This window comes from Cuculus canorus, chromosome 13 (genome assembly GCF_017976375.1).
Source record: "Cuculus canorus isolate bCucCan1 chromosome 13, bCucCan1.pri, whole genome shotgun sequence".
Taxonomy (NCBI): Eukaryota; Metazoa; Chordata; class Aves; order Cuculiformes; family Cuculidae; genus Cuculus; species Cuculus canorus.
In genome coordinates, this window is record NC_071413.1 from 8,981,041 (window position 1) to 9,002,103 (window position 21,063).

The following is a 21,063-nucleotide window of genomic DNA, read 5'->3' on the forward strand; positions in this document are numbered from 1 at the left end:
TCTGTATTATAATAAAGATGTCTTAAAAAGCGTCGGTTAAAGAAAAGCTCAAAACTGTTCTTATTGTTGTAAGATGAGATGCTGTCTACAGTAAAAGACTGAGAAAATATTCACGTCTTAACAATTCCAGAAACAAATAGTTTGAACTCTGCAGTTAAGAGAGAACGAATAGTTGGAAAAGTCCTTATGATTCATTTAGGTAATACCTACACAGCCCCTGTTCTGCATCACCACTGGAAAAACAGGCATGTGCTGGTTAAAGAAACAGTTTGACTGCAGCTACTGCTTAACATCCACAGGGCTTAGAAACCTTCCACCCAGTCCTTCAGCACTGAAAAATTTTAACTGTTATTTAAAAAAAATAATAATAATAATAATAAAAAAAAATTCACATTTTTTTTCACATCTTACGTCTTCCCTCTCTGAAAGTGTCTCCTGAAAGGCCGGTGTTTCTGTACTTTCTAGCACGTGGCCCAGGCTTTGGGCAGATAAATGCTGACTCGCACTCGAGGGTTCGGCTGTTACCAGTGACCATAACGATGCAAAGCCGGGAAGAGTAAAGCCACCAAGAGCTGAAGTTCAGGCAGCCCTTCCCCAGCCGCAGGCTGTTAGACTATGTTCCAAACGGTGTTACTGACACAAGACATTAAAGACACCTGCGTACATTTACACCAAATGATAATCTCACCCTATCTTCTTGAAAGACAGCTACCCTTCCAAAGGCCAGATTACAACCTACCATGCCCGGATCTCCGCAGCTTCCATGGGGAACACTCCTAACAGAGTCTGCCTGAAGACAACTTGCCTGGAAAATCTGTCCCAGACATTAGATTTTTCAGATATTCGGGTAAATCACAGATGCGCCACGGATGAAGCGGAACGTAACTGTCCCCAGACCTCATCACAAAAACCTCGTGGTTCATCAGTTAAAAAAAAAGAGGTTTATATTCATCGTGTGCTCACAATTTATATCATTAATCTTTAATGACAACTAGAAGCGACAGGTTTATAAATATATATTTTTCGTATTTGTGACAACCAGTGACTAGATGCAGTTTTGGTGGAAAATCGTCAGAATTACAGTAAGGCTAGGTAAATTCCAAGGCATTATTAGAAAACAGTGATTTTGAAATTTTGGTGATATTACATTACTTTTACAGACATTAGAAACAAACATTACTTGGTGAAATATAAACAGTGCAGAAGAAACTACAACCAAAAGTAATTTAGTGGTTAAGTACATAGTTAAGAAACAACTTTTTCTTTCTTTTTTTTTTTTTAAAACAGAGTCAAGATAAATAAAAGAAACAGTAATAAAAACTTGCACGTTAAAGACCACCGTCTTTAACAGACGGCATCCTCATTACAGACAGAAATGATTTGTGTAACACTAAGGGAGGAGTGAGGTTTGTTTAAACCGTTCCAAGCACAGTAATTTTCTGTCACAGCAGTCAATTTTCCTGCAGTACAACGTGGATTCATGTCCAGCTGTAGGCAGGTGTTGCACTCAGGTAGAGCTCATTTGGTACCAACCTTAAAATGCATGAATTTCACGTCAGGGCGCCCCTCCCTGAAGCCAGGTACAGGATGCATAAACGCTCATTATACCAGTTTAGAACTGGACTTAAGAATAATCCCAACCAATTTCAGTTTTACTACTTTTGATCAGCTTTAAAAACATATATATATTAACTCTTTGAGTTTAAAAGTATAATACAATTTGGCTTTTTCTTAAAGATACAGAAATACAAAAATTTTAACGCTTACAACAGTAACATAACTTTTTTGTCCTAGAAGTGACAGAGAGTAAAGTATAACGTGTGAGACTTCCTTAGGCAATTCAATGAAATATTGTCTTTTTACCATTATTCAAAGGAGTCTGTGATTAAGTGAAGCCAGATCAGACAAAAAAGAGCCTAAAAGATATAACTCTATTTAAGACACACAGTTTCCCTAATAACACTCTTGATGGAATATTCTATACACAACACACCAACATATCAACAATACCAATCAAGTTAATCCCTAAAAAAACCCAGATGCACCATAATATTGCATAGAAAGAAATCCCTGGTATTAATACATTTCACTGGAGACTGGGACTTTCTCCCTGCCTTACTAAATCAAAGTACAGATGTTTTTTAAGAAGCACATCTCACACTGGACTTTTTTCTTAGCTATATTCTTTGGAATCACTAGTGCATGTGTTGTTTCAAGCACAGTTTTATTCTGCATGCTATTATTTACTATTAAAAAAACCTAAAACTGATAGGAAAACAGTTTTTCTGCCTCCCCACCCAAACAAGCACAATGCAAAATCATCTTCCTATGTTGCATAAAAATTAAATCGGACCTTTCTCAACCACAGAAAGGTCAAAGTAAAGCCAGGATAGCAGCACGAAGAGGATATTCGCACTTGATAGGGTCAAAAATCCTCTCTGTAAAATAATTTAAATGTTGAATTTACAGGTTGGATAGAGTCCAACCAACAGCCACCGGTTTACAGCTCAGTAGTCGCTTTGTTCAAGGAAGACCCATATCCCAATCTGTACACTGATTTAAAGAAGTGCTCTTACCACTTCATTATTTTAGGGCAATTATCTCATAGAAGCTGAACCTGAGAAAACTTCCTACCGAAGCAGTTCAGTTTCCCTGCATGTGTTTCATTTTGTAAAACATCACTATCTTTCATTAAAAAAAAAAAATGAAATAAATTGATCGGCTCTAGATAAGGCTGGGGGCCTTCATTTTACAGCAAATGGACTATATTTACTTTCAACCTTAAACTACCTATATTTCTGAAAATCCTTCATTTCAGTGCTCAGAAATATTTTCATTTCAGCAAGTAATTCTTTCACGTATTTAGAACACAGACACATGAAGCGCATCCAGGAAACAGAATTACCGATGATTTGCCAAAAAGCCATGCAGTATAATTGGAAGGAAAAAGTCATTTTCTTCAGCTCTCCCTTCCAGTAAGCACTTCAATATCATGATACAAACTGTGCAGACAGATTAAACACATTCAAAAGTTTTAATGATATGCATTATGCAGTATCAGATAAATAACAGTTAAAGCTGAAAAGACCACGTCTCCATGAACAGACTTCATAAAAAACTAGAACTTCTGGTTTCAGATAGAATGTATATTTAGAATATCTGTGCAAGAGGTGAATATATACAATAAATATATTTTGTTATAGTAACTATAGTCACAGTTGTTTTTACTTAACTACATAACAGTAGAGGTGTATCAGGAAGACGTCTTTCTGACTGCCATTTCTTTCACTGTAGTATGGGAAAATATTAAATTCTGGCTGCTACAGATACGGGATTTCAGGCACAGCTGAAAATGTATCAGGAGCTAGAATTGATTAATTAAATTCTCGGTAAAAATTTCATTTTAATGACAAAGCCATTACCAGGCTTTTAGTGAGAGACCAAAGAAACAAGAGATTTCTTCCTAGGAAATGTTGAAAGGCACATAAAAAATTCAATATATATATTTAATAATGCGTTCAAAAGCAGATTCTGAGTATTTCTGTAGGTTACTTTGCATTAAAATACGGAATTAGCAGCTGTTTGCCTGTTGGCGCTATGGAAAAACACTTCATGTATCCATAAAGAGATCGTGCTTATGCATGAACAGACATTTGTTCATTTAAGTGATAAATTTTCCCCTCACATGCACTGAAACAAAGAGTGTGCACTTATTCCATTGTTAACCGAGATGCTGAGACGCTCGCATTCACATCAAAAAGCTACTTGCAAATGGTATAGGGACCAAAAAAAAGTTAATTTACCTGAAATAATGTACAGCTATTGAAAATGAATACGACAGTTTCAGTTACTGCTTTTATGCTAATAAGCAGTAATAGTTTAGCTAGCTGAAATTCCATTTACAGTCACTTAATTGTTCTAATTCCTGATAGGATTTCTAATAATTAGGGTAGATTTCAAAAGTATTGCCATGAAAGGCGTAATCGCATGCAAAAATCTACCACTTGAACAGACATACAGTACAATCTGACTCGCTGTACGAAGTATCATTATATTGCACATAAAATAACATGGCACATTCCATAAAGCTACAACTTTGCACAACAAATGGCAGATATTTGTACATCTGCAGAGACATAAGCAATGAATAATTCACATAAAAGTGAAGTACACAGCCTAAGAATTATTACCTTGCCTAAACCATCCTAGTATCACTTAGAAAGGAAGGCGAGATGGGCTCTACTCATGCAAATAAAAGTACAGAGAGCTGACATTTTTTCCAGAAAAAGCTTGGCTTGAAAATTTCAAATGCTTCACTTCGCCTGTGAAAGTTCATTTTGTGGAACTATATTCTTTAGAAATATGATTTTAAAAAGTTGCTTTGCTCCTGCTCCCATTAAAATGATTGATGTCCCACCAAGTTGAAATGTATCCTCTTCAACAGAGGTTTTTCTCCTCAAAGCCATCATTGATGCAATTATTATTTGGGATTTTGATTTCACCTCCCTTTATGACAGTGGTTCTAGCAAACTACACACAGATCGCATCAGACTGAAATCTAAAGGACTGGAAACCGTACGCCATCACTACCAGTCATAAAAACACATGTGGTCATTGCAACTGAATGTGGTTTTGGAAATCTGAATAAATCTTGCTCGGAAATAAAGAAATGTGATAGAAGTGAAAGTGTCTCATCAAAGCAGCGCAGCTTTGGCATTTACCACTGAGATATCTCTATTAAGACACCTCAGACTTCTTCCACAGACTTCCTCAAGAGCATCCCCTCGTTCAAGATGCCTGCGCACAGCCTTACCTCCCCAGGCTTTAAAAAGCGTGATTTATAAATGCTTCTAGAAGACCACGTCTTTTACTGGACCTGCACATATATCATCGATAATCTGTCGTCAACTTCGAGCCCATAAAGACACCCATGAAATTTAGTGCTGAGGACAGGCTTAACTGCTTGAAAGCTCAAGAGACTGTTGCGCAAAGCATTCTTCTGGTACTGTGCATCCTCAGAAGGTTCAATATTCAGATGGGTGTCTGACAAAGGAGGCCATAAAACAATAAAATCTGAACAGTATTATAAACCTGAAGCATAATCCTGCCTACAAAATTACAACCAAGAGCAATCAGTAATTTCACCTTAGTCGCGATAAAGAAAAAGATAACGCAACAACTTGATAGTGTACTCGGTGCACGTACATCCATTCAAGTATTCCAAACGTAAGGAGTTTAAGCCACAGCTGCTATAGGCAGATTTCTTAACAATGAGACACCTGTAGATGCTGCATAAATCAAATGACAACGAAGACTGCCATTTGCTGGAAAACGGTTTTGAAGTTCCAGAATTAGAGTTATTCACTGTTAAAAATGGTTTTAGCACCTTTCAATGTTTCTAAAGCCATTAGAACAGTAAACAGGGAATCTTGTTAAATATTTATATGCAAAGTTGCAGCATCAGTTGCTCTAAAATGCATAGGAACTATTTCTTCCTCCAAGCGTTTTCATCGGTCTACGTTAAACAGTTGTCGGTTCACTATTTGGGTAAAAAAGGCCAAGCAAAAACCATCTTGGAAAGCTACCACACATAAAGAGAAAGATGTTTGGCTATAATTCCACCAAAGTGCTTTCAAATGGAGACAAGTCCTTTTCCTTCTCTCCAGTATTAAGGCTCTTCTAAAAACAATGAGTTTACCTAAAAGACACTTGGGCTTTCTTTATCAAATACACCACTTAATATGCTTTAATCATGAACAGTATAAGACGCTAGTTCTGCAGTTCTAGCTTTATAAATGTGTACTAGCAATATACAGGATTACTTTATGACAAGGTTGGGGCGTTAATATTCTAAAATGTGAAATACCGACAGTACATTTATTGTATATTCTGTTTCTATTAAAAACACTGGGATTAGAAAACTGACTGGGAAATTAAAACCAAGTTACCAGTGCTACAGAAAGGCTACTCTGGCTATCACCTCTATTCAATCGGATGCAGTGGTCTAAAGAAATTTAATTAAATGTTCTTTTCCTATCAAGTTTCCGGATCCTTTTTTTCCCCCAGAATTTATAAATGTAGTTACTCTGACTGAACCAGATCCTCGGGAGACAAAAGTGCTCTCAGTTCCCACCAAACTCAAAAAGTTCGGTGAGAACTTGACATTACTCAAGCTATTTGGGACACTTAATCCTTTTAAGGAATACAAAAATGCAGTTAAAAACCACTTTTCCTTCCCAAACAATCTACAGAAGATCCTAAACATGAAAGGCCCGATCTGAGAGCCCTTCGTAATCAGAAGATCACGCTGACATCAGTTTTACCACTCTCAGAAGTCGTATTTGTAGAGGTCCGTCTCCTGCAAACTCACGCATGCCTAAATCCTGGAAAATTAGCACCTAGATTTGGCACCAGCACAACCTGCATTCTGCTGAACTCCAGAAAAAGTAAGTTTAAAAAGGAAAATACTACATTTACTGCCATTATAATTTCAAACACACCTCTGAAGGCAGAAGTGAGCATGCTCTGTGATTCGTATTGATCCACTCTATACAGCAAGATACGGCTTTCCTCAGTTTCTCAGACTAAATTTATCTAAATTCAGCTTTGTGAAATCTGCCTCTTACTGAAAGCATTATGAAAATGTGGAGCTTTATTTTTTTTTTCCCAAAAAGCAAGTTTGTGCACTGATACCTCAGCACAGGAAATGTAATTACAATGTTAACAGAAATAAAAATGGAAGCGTTGCTTGGGATGCAGACTAAAATTACGGCTTCGGCTCTTGCCATCCCTAGTTCCTTCAGCCCAATCCCACGACTTTCACGCTGACCTGAACACGAGTAGCTTTATGGGACCAATCCTATGGAAACAAACATCAGATGCCGACAAACCTTTCCAGCAACACGCCACGTGGATTTTACACCAAAACACTCGCTTTATACAACCTCCCAGTGGGCTGCATGGCAATTAATATGTGATGCTATTTTTTCCTTCTAAATATAATTAAACACATCCGACAGAGGGCAAAAGTAAAAAAAAATATATAACTTTAAGCTGATCAGTCATTTTCACAGCGTGACGGCACACGGCTACACGTGGGGCATCCGTACTCGGGCCTCACAGGGTTCCAAGCTGCTAGATGACCCCTAACCCCGCTGGACGACGGACACGAGCGGGTCAGCCAGGCTCCGATCACGGATCCAGCACCACTCCGGAGCTGGGCTTTTCTTGAGCAGGATTAGCCAAGCAGGATGGCCGGATGAATGCCCTCGGACACTGCCCTCCGTCTCTCCAGAGCCTGACTGACCCCGCAGAGGTGACAGCAGCTGATCCCAACCTCCGGCACTCGGGACCTGCGCCTGTGGATCCTGGTCCTGATCAGGAAATACTGCAAAAAAACCCCGTGGCTCAGAGCCCGCCTGGGTGGTGGGTTTGGGGCAGCGAGAGGCTGAGGGGGAACCGCGTGTCAGACGGCGCTGTCCCCCCCTGCCCACACCCCCCCTCGACAGCCCTCGTGATGCAGAGAACACAAATTACCCACCTGCAAACAGAACTCGGGAAAAGTTCTGCTGCCCAGAGCAGTGGTGGCCGCCCCATCCCTGGGGGTGTCCAAGGCCATGGATGGGGCTCGGAGCCCCTCATCCAGTGGGAGGTGTCCCTGCCCGTGGCAGCGGGTGGAACTGGATGGGCTTTGAGGTCCCTTCCAACCCAACCCGTTCTTTAATTCTATGAAAACACCTATGAAAACTCACAGAGGAGCGGATGGAAGCGACTCCCGCGGCTCCGGGAGGAGGCGGGGCTCCCCCAGGATGCCGCTTCTCCCTACTGCAGCGGTTCCGGGCTGGCACGGGGAATCCTCCGGGATGCCGGGTCTCCCCTAGGATGTAGCGGCTTCCACGGGACGCAGCGGTTCTCCCGGGATGCCGGGTCTCTCCTAGGATGCAGCGGTTCTCCCTTAGGACGCCGGCGCTCCCCCGGGATGCCGCCGTTCTCCCGAGATGCCAGGTCTCCCCTAGGATGCAGCGGTTCTCCCGGGATGCCAGGTCTCCCCTAGGATGCAGCGGTTCTCCCGGGATGCCGGGTCTCCCCTAGGATGCAGCGGTTCTCTCGGGATGGCGGCTCTCCCCAAGGATGCTGTGTTTCCCCGCGATGCGGCGGTTCTCTTGGGATGCCGGTTCTCCCCCCGGGGTACCGCGGTTCTCCCGGGATGCCGGCTCTCCCCTAGGATGCTGTGTTTCCCCGGGATGCCGGCTCTCCCCTAGCACGCAGCGGTTCTCCCGGGATGCCGGTTCTCCCCCGGGGATGCCGTCTCTCCCCGCGGGCGCACCCCCTCCTCATATGAAGTGTATCCAGGCGGTGCTGTCGAGGTCCTGCGGCGGGACGGGCGGGGGCCGCTGCCGCCCCCGCAGCCGGTAGTTGTCGCCGCCGTTGTTGTCCCAGTACTCGTCGCCGGCCACGCGGTAGCGGACGGCGAACTCGAGGGCGGCGGCGGCGGCGGGGAGCGGCAGGAGGAAGGCGAAGCGGTCGGTGTCGCCGCCGGCGGGCGCGGGGGGGTGGTACGCGGCGGGCAGCTCGGCGCAGCTGCCCCAGGCGTCCAGCGTGTAGCGCACCGACACCGCCTTCTCGTAGGCGACGTTGAGGACGCGCACGGCTCCGCGCAGCCCCGCGGGCTCGGAGCGAACCCACTCCAGCTTCACCTTGTGCTGCCGGACGCGCTCCAGGAAGCCGGGCATGGAGCCGGGGCGCGGTGGGAACAGCGGCTCCAGCGGCGGCTGCAGCGGTGGGAACGGCGGCGGCGGCAGCGAGGGCTGCAACGGGGGCTGCAACGGGGGGAACGGCGGCGGCGGCAGAGGGGGCAGCGCGCGCTCCGGCTCCTTCCGCGCCTCGAAGAGCGGCGGCACCCGCGGGAGATCGGCCTCGCAGAAGTGCCGCACGGAGGCGAGCTCCAAGCCGAGCGAGTCGGCGAAGCGCACGGTCTTGCGGCGGGCCGGGCTGTGCGGCGGCGCGGGGCGGAGGCTGCGGTCGCCGGGCGTGGGCAGCGACTTGGCGCGGCGGCGCTGCGCGGGGCTGCGGGGCGCGCCGGGCACCGAGGGCTCCCGACCGCGGGCAGGGGGCGGCCGCTCGCCCGCCGCGTCCCGCACGGCCGCCGGGGAGGCGTCGCCGTCGCGGCCGCCCTTGCAGGGCTCGGCCGAGCTGCCGTAGAGGCAGGCGCCGCAGCTGAAGTTGCGCGGCAGGTAGAGCCGCGGCGCGGGCAGCGAGCCGTGCAGCGACCCCGCCTTCTCCATGGGCGCCGCGGCGGCTCCCGGCTCAGCGCGGGGGCGGCGCTGCCCGCGGGCTCATCTGTCCGGCGGCGCTCCGGCTGCCCGACCGGCGGCCCCGGCTCATCGCCCGCCCCGCTGCCCCAAGGACGGCCCCGGCGGCCGGGACCGCGGGATGCCGGCCCGCTCCTCCTCTTTCTCCTCCTCCTTCTCCTCCTCCTCCTCTCTCTCCTCCTCCTCCTCCTTCTCCCCTTCCTCCTCCTTCTCCCCTTCCTCCTCCTTCTTCTCCCCTTCCTCCTCCTCCTTCTCCCCTTCCTCCTCCTCCTCCCCTTCCTCCTCCTCCTTCTCCCCTTCCTCCTCCTTCTTCTCCTCTTCTTCCTCCCTCTTCTCCCCTTCCTCCTCCCTCTTCTCCTCTTCTTCCTCCCTCTTCTCCCCTTCCTCCTCCCTCTTCTCCCCTTCCTCCTCCCTCTTCTCCCCTTCCTCCTCCTTCTCTTTCCCCTCTTTCTTCTTCTCCTCCTCCCTTTTCTCCTCCTTTTCCTCCCTTTTCTCCTTCTTTTCCTCCTTCTTCTCCTTCTTTTCCTCCTTCTTCTCCTTCTTTTCCTCCTTCTTCTCCTCCTCCTCCTCTTTCTCCTCCTCTCTCTCGTTCTTTTCCTCCTCCTCCTCCTCGCCGCGCTCCGGGTCCCTCCTGCAGCCCCTCACCCCGGAGGAGGCTGCGGGCGGCATTCCCCGGTGGCCGCATTCGCGTTCATCGCGGCGCTCTCGCTACAGAAATAGCTGCTGAAAGGCAGGAGCAAAGCCGGGCTCCGGCAGATTAAAGGGGCCGATAAGAAACAGCTGGCTTGCAAGTTGGATCTCGCAGTGTACATTTAAAGGAAGAAATCCAGCTAATCTGCTGTAATGCGTTTACAGTACATCTGCTGAAAAAAATCCACCTGCCGCAGCCCAGCCGCAGGTTTCCATCAGTGGGAAACGCGGCTCCAGCCTGAACAGGGATGAAACAGAGTCCGCTTTTGTGCTTGTCAGAAAAGGGATTGATCATCGCCATGGCATATCCAAATGAGTTAGAGTTTAATGAAAAGCAGGCTCCGGCGCAAGCAGTTCAAGGGACCAGAACGCTATTTTAGCAAGCCGCTTCCTTCCAGACTTTCCGTAATCTGGTACTCATTTTTAATTAGTAAATTGCATTAAAAACAATGATCCGGCCATCCTGCCAGAGACTGAGCCTGAACTGTGTTGACGTGTGATTCTGATTTAGCTTCTGAGCAGGAGGTTTTACACCTTCACCATTTTATCTGCAGCACTTGCTGTGCCTTTGAAAGTCTGGGCAGTGGAAATGCGGCTGATGAGATTAAGAGTGGGACGAGTAAACCCGATAAGAACCAAGAGTTAAAAAAAATAATGTCAGCAGAACACAGGGAAAAGCTCCCCATTGATTCTTATTAGAACTATCTGCTTTAATTCCTTCATTAATAAGTATGAAAATAACTCCTGTGTTATTGCTGTTCGGTTCCAGATCTTCTTATTGACAGACAGTTCATACACAGGGAATGAAAAAATATGCCCAGCAGTGTTAAATTTGGCCCCGTTGTGCTTCCCAGTGATTTGTCGTGTCATTGTCTGATGTTCACAGGATAATGGTAGGGTTTGAAAAATCAATTAATAATAACGTAAAGGATTACATTTGAATTAATTAGCCCAGGATCATAAAACTGTCTCTCACTTGTCCTCTAACGCACACTACAGGCCTCTTTCCCACGCCTCCCTCCCCAAAAATGTGTGTTTCACGGAAATAACATCAATTTATGCTTGCTTTTCATCTTCTCATACTATTTGGGGCAGGAAAAGAACAGACCCAGGGTTGTTCCAACAGGCTTTAAGGCTACGTCTTACATACAATTTTAATTTTTTTCTTTTTTTGTAATTTCTGTCTCTCGTAATGAAAATTTCCTGAAGCATTAACACTTGTTTTTCCTGATATTATTTTGACTTTAAAAACAGTAAGCAGTAAGAACTTCATTTGTTAAATTAACATGCAAAGTCCTTGCATTTTTAAACTATTGTGAAACTATCAGAACCGATAAACTAAATGGGTTTGAAATTCAGCCAGTTTGGGATATGTCTTGATGGGGAACACGGAAAACATGAATTCAGAGTAATTTAGCTTCTGCTGTACTTTACACAATAGAGGTGCCTTAGTGGATTTCCACTTCCCCTCTTATGGTAATTTTAGTTGCCTAACTTCTTCTTCTCATAAACTTGTGTAACGTTCTTGCTTTTTGGCTTTTTCAGGCCTCTTCTTTTCTCCCACAACCTTGGTAATATTTCCCAGAAAAACAACAACCCCAACTGCTTCCTTCACGGGTGACTGTAGGCAATGGAGTTCATGTAACCAGGTTGAAAATATAGATTCCCCAAGGACAAAAAACAAAAGACTGGCATAAAAAAAATGTGAAATTCCTGAGATAAGAAAGAATAAAACCCACGCAATAAGCTTGGAACTAGCCAGGTCAAGACAACAGGAGATGCAGATGAGCACCCATATAAACTGATTGACATGAGGAGGACACAGTTCAGAAATTTCGGTTGAATTCAGCTCTTGCCATCATCAGGTAAAGCCTGATGGTTCTTTAGCCTTGAAGAGAAGAAGAACACCATATAGATGTGTGGATAGTGGAGAAAAGGGTAGAAAGAGGCTTGATAAAAATGCATACGCACTGTAAATAATTTCAGAGGTGATCCTTGAGGAGCAGAGCTGAAGAGAGCCATTTATAGACTTCTTAAAAATCAGAATTAAATGGTATTTAAATCATCAAAATGTCAACTCACCAGGTAATCCTGAAGGTGCTAACAATTTTTGCCCGCAGTTTCCCCCTGACACTTCAAGTTCTGGCACACACATGGGCACCTCAGCCTTATCTCTGTTGAGCACTGTCACTGTGTAAACTCCATCAGGATCCACAACAAAGGTATTTCTCACTTTTTTCCTCCTGAACATTCCCAATGTATTTTGCTGAATCTACCATGCAAAATACGCAGCTGCTTTCTTTTTACTCTCCTGCTCACTTGCCTGGGGTGAAGCTGTGGGGACCCTTACCCACATCTTTCACCTCTGCAGACATCCTTTCTAGGTTGGTCTTCATCTGATGATTTTAAGACAGACATAGTAAATAAAAGTTGTGAGCACTGAAATTCAACAAACTTACAGACAGACATTCCCTCAAATACCCTGCAACCTTATGCATCCTTCTGTGATGTGGAAATTGTGATGGGAAAATCAAAATGCGAAGTATCAGACACCATTGTTAAAAGGAAGTTCTTTTTTGGTTTTGCCCAGTGTAAATATTTGTACATAGCAAATGCTTAAATCCTCAGAACTGAGAAAAGCACTGCCACATGTACAGAAAATACAGCTTAATATGTGCCGTGTTATGCATCCAAGCACCACCCCCTCTCTATCTTTATTTAGTTCACAAAATTTTGAACATGAAAGCTTAGAAGTCCAATCTGTCTGTGTGTTTGCAGCACTATACTAAGGGCATCATCCAAGGTTCTTTTCTAAATAACACTGTCGATAACAAAGCTGATAAAGAAATCATTGGTGCTGACCGAACTAGACCCTTTGAAGACATAACTATTTTCTTTTGACTGGTAAATAGTATTTTTATGGCAAGATAATTCTGAAGGCGTCAGCAGGGACAGAGCAGCTATGGTGTAAATTCTAGAGCTACACACTGTTGCTCTATTATAGGATAAGAAAAGCAGAAGGTCTTACATTACAATTGGTGCCGACAGACTTAGGAAATGGCACTTGGGCATTGTTTTCATTCCTACAGACTCCTCTGCCTTTCCGGATTTAAATAGCATGGTCATAGGATAAAAGTTCATCCCAATAATATTTTTTTGACCCATCTCTGCATCTTCCAGCTGACATACAACATTTTAAAGACAGCCTCTCGTTCTGCCGATGCAGCACTGAGTGACCCTGACATTTCTGCCCTGCCAAACTGCATTTAAAATCCATCTGATGCCTGAGAATTTCCAACTAACTGAGCAGAGATGTTCGGTCCCCTCTTTTGTTAAGATTTAAATGATTCAAAAAGCAAAAGGCAAAACTGCTTTAGGCAATGAACTGGGAGCTTTCTTCTGCTGCATTTATTAATTGTCTTGATGCCAGGTAATCTAGGAGAAAGCAGATGCTGTGCTGGGGCATTAGGCAGAACTACGATGGAACCATTAATAGGGAGGTGTGTCTGAGTGCTGGGGCTTATCCAAAGTGGCCACTGTCACATGTCCACTTTAACTTTCCAGAACAGGTTTATTTTTAGTAATGAGAATTGTAGGAAGATAAAATGGATGTAAAGGCGAGGTGCGTTACAATTACATCAGCTTTCAAGATGAAGTTGTGACTCAGAATGTGAATTGGAAAGGTCAGGTTCTACTTTTATTTGTATCTGTGCAGCTTTTCTGAAGCTGAGGAACTCTGTAGGTGTTGCATTAGAGTATCACCGGAGAGTTTAATAATCACATCTGACTACATGAATCTGACAATGGTATTTACACTGACAGTTTGTAAGCCTTGCGTGATACAGCCGTTCTGCACCCTTATACTTTAAAAATACCTTCCCACGCCATTTCACATTAATGATTAACTCAGACTTCATTTATTTCCCCGAGAAAATCTTAGTCGCATCTCAGAGAAGTGCCAGATCAGAATTAGGTAATATGCCTGAAGTATATATCAAAAATTAAGTAATCTGTTAAAGAACAATGGTATCAACGTTCTGTACCAAATCTTCACCTAACCAGGATATGCAGTCTTTATCTATCAAGATGCAAATCGTGTGCTGTACAGGGCTGTATCAAGGACATTTTATGTCAAAAAAAGATCAGTGAATAATTTCCAAAGGGCCGCACATTCTGCTAAACAGAGCTGCGACACTTGGAAAGGTCGCTTTGTGGTTGGTTTTTGATTTGTGGGTTTGGTTTCTAAATATTGGGATCCAAATGAAGATGCAATATTAAGAAGAAAATAGAATTCTAAGAGTTCACCTCAGTTCATGACCTTGTGAATCTGCCATACTATATGATGAAGCTCTCACACAATTTTATTAGTTAAGCATTAACCACCTCTGTTGACTCTAAGTGATTGGCTTAAGACTTCTGGAGAGAACATAAGCTAAAAAAAGCCCCAAGTAAGAAGACAGTGGAAAAGAAAAAAATAAAACACATATACCTCATTTTGTGGAGAAGACAATAAAGAACATTTAAAGTATTTTTCTCGTAAAAATAGTTCTGCTGTTTTTAAGAGGATTGAATGTTTTTAGTAAGGATTAAGTAACAGCTAGCAAGACTAGGACTCTTTCAGTCCTTGAACTTTTAACACAGATTTTCCTGCAAATATCTGAATAAATAGATGTCCCTAAAATCCTACCTTCTGGTAAGAGCACTTGTGGCTCAGTCTTCATGCCATATTATAAAATAACCATAGGACTGTTCCTTGCAGCTGCAGATGGTCTCGGTAATGCTAGCTAATGATTTTAAACATAAAAATACGCTCGTTGTATGATCGATTTTCTTTTTTATATTTTTTAATATTTAAAGATCCATGGGACAGGCAGTGACTCATTATTTAATTCCTTATACTGTAAGATCAATTTGCCTCCTCATTTTGTATTGTTCTTTTCTTCACCTTGCTCACAGTCTTTCTTTCCTTTTCCACCTTTTTGGTCAGTTCACACCCCTTTTTCTCACATACATTACTCCCTTCCTGTTCCTGTTAGTAAACCGCTGTATAGGCTTTCTCCTTCTGTTTGTCCCTTTCAGCACACTCCTCATTTTTTCCTTCCAAGCTGCCTGGTTCTGTCACGTCTCCCATTTGCCTTTCTTGGGCTGACCCTTCCCAGACACCTGCCCATCATTAGGCTTCAGAGTCCTTCCCCACCAGCCTGTGGCCAGCTTCTGGATATGAGGCTCTGCCGTACCCACAAAAATGACAGGACCCACAGGATAATTTGAGGTCAGGAGGAACCTCAAGAGTTTCCCCGCAGTGCCCCACTCCCCAGGCAGCTCTCTCAGTGCTGACAGGCCTGACAGAGGAGTCATAGAATCATAGAATAGTTTGGGTCAGAAGGGATCTTAAAGCCCATGCAGTTCCAACCCCACTGCCATGGGCAGGGACACCTCCCACTGGATCAGGTTGCTCAAAGCCCCATCCAACCTGGCCCTGAACACCTCCAGGGATGGGGCAGCCACAGCTTCCCTGGGCAACCTGGGCCAGGGCCTCACCATCTTCATGGTAAAGAAATTCTTCCTTGTGTCCAGTCTAAATCTGCCCCTTTCCAGTGTATACCCGTTGCCCCTCATCCTATCAGTCCATGCTTCTGTGAACAGCCCCTCCCCAGCTTTCCTGCAGCCCCTTCAGGTACTGGAAGGTTGCTATAAGATCTCCGTGGAGCCTTCTCTTCTCCAGGCTGAACAACCCCAACTCTCTCAGCCTGTCCTCGTGTGGGAGGTGCTCCAGCCCTTGGATCATCCTTGTAGCCTCCTCTGGACCCACTCCAACAGCTCCATGTCTTTCTTACATTGAGGATTCCAGAACTGGACACAATAATCCAGATGAAGCTTCACAAGAGACGAACAGAGGGGCAGAATCCCCTCCCTCACCCTGCTGGCCACGCTTTTCTTGGTGCAGCCCAGGACACAGTTGGCCCTCTGGGCTGTGAGCGCACATTGCCGGCTTGTACTAGCTCATATGTGTCCCACCATGCCCCTACGGCCCCTTGCGCCCTCCATGCTGCCCAGGTAACAGCTGGGCACTGGAGCAGGAGGGCGACCCCCACCGCCTCGGCCCATCGGGGAGCAATGGCAGGCTCTCGAGAAAACATTTGATTGAGATTTGGGGACTATTTCCTAATCTCTTTTACACCCATGGTGGAGAAAAGACGTGAAGGAAAGTGTCCTGAGATGCTGAAGGAGCATGCAGTGTTTACCTGTCAAAATGACCGTATCAGCAGTTGGATTAATCTGTTCTCCTGGGATAAAGCTGAGCCCTGAGGAGGGACTCAGTGTTGGTTTCTTCTCCCAAGTGATAGGACAAGAGGGAATGGCCTAAAGCTGCATCAGGAAAAGTTTAGATTGGACATTAGGAAAAATTTCTTCACAGAAAGGGTTATCAAGCACTGGCAGAGGCTGCCCAGGGAGGTGGTTGAGTCACCTTCCTGGGAGGTGTTTAGTAGATGAGGTGCTTGGGGACATGATTTAGTAGTAGACAGGTATGGTTAGAGTTGACAGTCTCTAAGGTCTTTTCCAACCTGATGATTCTATGATTCTATTAGTACCAAACCCCTCTGTAGCTTCTTTCTGCTCAGGAGGAGTTTTGCTATGCAACCTTACAAAAGATGGCCAGTGAGAAATCACAGTTACTTGTTATTTTATACTCTAAAGAAAACACAAACAGCGTTGTGTTCTTTTACATCAGCAAAGACTATTTCTGACTACACTGTTCTTACAATACTCTGGCTTGTGTTAGACTTAACATGTTTCTCTGTTACAAGATGCAAGGCTGGGCTAAAACTGATCCACTTGCCTACTGCCAGCTGCAAAAACAAACCAAGAAATCAAAGGCAAATCAAACTCCCAACAATTGCCAGTTTTGCTTAGACACCTTGCAATCTATTGACAACAGTACAGGACAAGAAGCCAAGACCACAACAAGCAATCAAGGTCAGAAGGCGAGTTAAATGTAGATGCCACAGCTGATACAGCTTCAGGAAATGAAGATTTCAACCCATTTTAGTAAGTGGAGCTCTTGTCCTTCAGCATATGGTATTAAATGGAAACAACGAGTTACACCATTCAAATATTTCAAGCTGAAATGAAGAACCCACTAATAAAAAGAACACTGTGAGAAACCTGGAAGATGTGAAAAATCCAGAAGCTGTAAGGCATAAAGAGATTAATGTGCTTGATGCAAACGACTCAGAATTTTTTAAGTTTTCACAAATACTTTCACTGGTGAAAGACGCCATCCCCAGGGATACTTCAGACCCTTCTTGGAAGAATACAAAAGCCACTATCTCTCAGCGGACGCTCAATGGTACTTCAGCTGACACGGCTTCCTGCAGTCATGATGCTCGAGCAACAGAGCAGGAGGGTGAAAAAGGAGCTGACATTGTGAATGAAGTGAGGGGACGAAAAATAGAAATTCATGAATTGTCATTCATCTCAAGTCACACAAAGGCCTCAGTCCTGCAAGAAGATCCCAAGCTTTTATACTGGCACTGTGTTTCTACACCAGAGGGAAGTATTGCAAGCATTTCTAATCCTATTGCTTTTAAAAAGAACAGTCGGCATGCCTGTATGCAGAGTCCATATACAAATCAAAACCAATGTACAGAACACAATGACATCCAGGGCTCTTTAGCCAATACTGTCAGGAAAAGGTATATTGAGGTCAAGGAAGGAAACAAATCAGAAACGCTGGAGGTTCCTCTGCTTTCTGGACTGCCTTCCTTATCAGTCAGCCACGTTGCAGGAGCTGCAGTGCCGTCCAGACTGACCTAACCCTTCTATATTGTAATGTCATGCTTTTTTTTAAAGCTTGTTATACTGTGAGAAACAAAAAATAAAAATTTCCTTGTGAGCAATATGGATATTTGTTTTTTTGTAGATGCTATTAATAGCATTATAAGCTGATGAATGCCAATTACTTTCACGTAGGTTTCTTCCTGACCATAAGACAGATTCATTAGAGCCTTAAATAGCTTATTCTGGGGATGAAGTGCAACCTTTTCATTTAGATTCACTCTGAATGACTACGGTAGCCTAGCATGGTAATTAGTTTTTTGATGCTGCTGAGCACTGAAGAATGCCTAACTTTAGGCACATTCTTAAATCCATGCCTGCTCCGCAAAGCATTTAATAATATTCTTAACTTAAACAGTGCTAAATCCTATTGAGCTTCACAGACAAACATTTGCATACATTCCTTGCTGATTTGGCACCTGAAGAAATGGAAATGACCTGGAAAGCAGACAGCAGTGGGACTGTCAGTTATTTATAATTATTGTTTCTTACTCATTGTAAGTAGATTAATTTTTTAAATCCTGTTAATGTGTTCTTTGCTTGTTTCTGTTTAATACGTATTCTGTGCATCTGGTATTCACTTGTTTCATCTCATGCTAAATGAGGGACTTTCAGATCAAGTGCTCTTTTGCCTTTGTGTTAAACAAAACCCAAAGTAAAATAGTAGTCTTTCTTTAGATACAGAGGCAACTACAGTTCAATTTAGCACACAGGACAGAGACTCATTGCTTCTTAGCCTTGATGCTTTGATAAAAGTTTTGAATGTGGAAAGATAATAGCAGTACGAGGCTCCCAGTAGCATACGGTTCCTTCCACTTTAAAGTGGAAATTTAATGTCTTTTTAGGTGTATTTATTTAGTAATAAACATGCATAAATGTAATTTTGTAGTAGTTTTCCAGCATCAAATTGTTAATTGTGTTCATCTTCAGGTATCTCAACATCAGAGCTAAAGAATCATCCTTACAGAGACACAGTTTCATTAAAATAGGTGACATGTATTCTAGGTATCTAAATATTCATGTCTTTATTCATGCTTCATCTCTTCAGCCCATGCTCAAGTGAAACAACCTCTAGAGCAGAATGCAGGAGCTGAGTGCTAGTGTTCAATAACAGCTCCAAGCAGTCTGCTTTGTCTCCTAATATAAATTTTCCTGGGAATTGCTTAGGGAAATCTGGAAATTTTTTAGAACACTAATTTGTATAGAAAGTACATTACGATTCTTTAAGAAGCATATCTTTAAGTAGAGTAACATTATCTGCTTGAGGTGCGGGGCATGATTGTTCTCGCACTGGGGGTTAGAACAGGGCCACCATTTTCTGGCAGCAAATTCGATATTTCAGGCGACCGTACCCCTGTGCCGGAGAGAGGATGCCACCTGCTGAGCAGCCACAACCAGCACCTGCACCAGAAATGGCACCAGCTGCCGACAGCATCAGCGGCTTTTGCATCCCTTCACTGTAGAGCAGAGGCGAAACAATTCCATCTGAACTGTAGTAATTTTTGTACTTGTTTGGTATTTTGTTGCAAGTCAAGAGGGAAAATTATAAAGAACCTCTAAAAAAGTTATAAAGATGTACTGAAAAAATAGGTCCTTATAGCTGATAGTATGATCTACATGGATCTTTTATCTCTTTCAGTACTCTGGGTATACGAACACCTCAGGCAATGACTGTCTGGGGTCAAGCTCTACCTTAAATTTCCAGGACACAAAGGTTTTCTTGTCATAGTAACTTGTTCTAACTGCTATTCAATGATGGTGTTACCATTAACACCAGTGAAGCATCATTCTGACCCAGCCAACACTGCCAACATAGAATCAATCATAGAATCATCAACCAATCACTAGGTTGGAAAGGGCCTACTGGATCATCGAGTCCAACCATTCCTAACAATCCCTAAACCATGCCCCTCAGCACCACACCTACCCTTCCTTTAAACACCTCCAGGGAAGGTGACTCCACCCCCTCCCTGGGCAGCCTCTGCCAGTGCCCAATGACCTTAACGTGAAAAATTTTTTTCTGATGTCCAGTCTGAACCTTCCCTGGCAGAGCTTGAGGCCACTCCCTCTTGTCCTGTCCCCTGTCACTTGGGAGAAGAGCCCAGCTCCCTCCTCTCTACAACCTCTCCTTGTAGAGAGTAATAAGGTCTCCCCTCAGCCTCCTCTTCCCGAGGCTAAACAACCCCAGCTCTCTCAGCTGCTCCTCATAAGACTTGTTCTCCAGCCCCCTCACCAGCTTTGTTGCTCTCCTCTGGACACACTCCAGAGCCTCAACATCCTTCTTGTGGTGAGGGGCCCAGAACTGAACACAGTACTCAAGGTGTGGTCTCACCAGTGCCGAGTACAGAGGGAGAATAACCTCCCTGGACCTGCTGGCCACGCCGTTTCTGATACAAGCCAAGATGCCACTGGTGTTCTTGGCCACCTGGGCACACTGCTGGCTCATGTTCAGTCGGCTGTCAACCAACACTCCCAGGTCCTCCTCCTCCAGGCAGCTTTCTAGACAGACTTCTCCTAGTCTGTAGCAGCACAGGGTTGTTGTGCCCCAAGTGCAGGACTCAGCATTTTGCCTTGTTAAACCTCATGCCATCAGTCTCAGCCCATCGGTGCAGCCTGTTCAGATCCCTTTGGAGCCTCCCTACCCTCCAGCAGATCCACGCTTCCACCCAGCTTAGTGTCATCCGCAAACTTGCTGAGGGTGCACTCAATGATTTCATCCAGGTCATCAATAAAGACATTGAACAGAGCTGGACCCAGCACCGAGCCCTGAGGAACCCCACTTGTAACTGGCCTTCAGCTGGAGTTAACTCCATTTACCACCACTCTCTGGGCCCGGCCATCCAACCAGTTTTCAGCCCAGGAGAATGTGCGCCTGTCATGTCCCTTCTTCCCCTCTGGTACCCTCCCCCCTATGGTAATATATTTTCTAATCCTGTTTTTCATATTTAGCTATAAAACGCAAGCTCTACAAAAGCAGCATCCTTCACAAACAGCCCACGCGCGCAGATTACTGCTACAGGACCTGCAGCAGAAGACGAGTAAAGCTGCTAATGAAAGGCCTAGAACATAAAGAAACCAATACACCACACTTAAGCCATGGTAAGCTTAACCCAAGTTATATGCCCTTGAATACACTGGGTTTTTCGACAACAGGAAGCGGCAGCTTCTTGTTTACATGTGAATTCTCTCAAGAATAAAGCCATTCCCGTTCAAGGAAAGGAAA

General features: G+C 44.4%; 1 protein-coding gene and 1 long non-coding RNA gene across 2 annotated transcripts; one reads left to right on the forward strand and one right to left on the reverse strand.

Annotated features, from left to right (window-relative positions):
• Nucleotides 1–428: 428 nt before the first annotated feature.
• Nucleotides 429–9,429, reverse strand: LOC128853532 (protein phosphatase 1 regulatory subunit 3E-like). The gene is made up of 2 exons (XM_054079138.1): nucleotides 7,541–9,429; nucleotides 429–7,387 (listed from the first exon to the last, which is right to left on the reverse strand). Exon 1 carries the CDS (start codon nucleotides 9,282–9,284, stop codon nucleotides 8,334–8,336), a length of 951 nt encoding a protein of 316 aa, XP_053935113.1. The 5' UTR covers nucleotides 9,285–9,429; the 3' UTR covers nucleotides 429–7,387; nucleotides 7,541–8,333.
• On the forward strand, nucleotides 8,644–20,923 carry LOC128853533 (uncharacterized). The gene is made up of 3 exons (XR_008452127.1): nucleotides 8,644–8,779; nucleotides 10,771–18,337; nucleotides 20,790–20,923. It is a non-coding gene; the product is annotated as an uncharacterized LOC128853533 (long non-coding RNA).
• Nucleotides 20,924–21,063: the final 140 nt, after the last annotated feature.

Excerpts from the sequence above, each read along its gene's own strand:
- LOC128853532 (XM_054079138.1), bottom strand. The coding sequence starts at position 9,284 with ATGGAGAAGGCGGGGTCGCTGCACGGCTCGCTGCCCGCGCCGCGGCTC.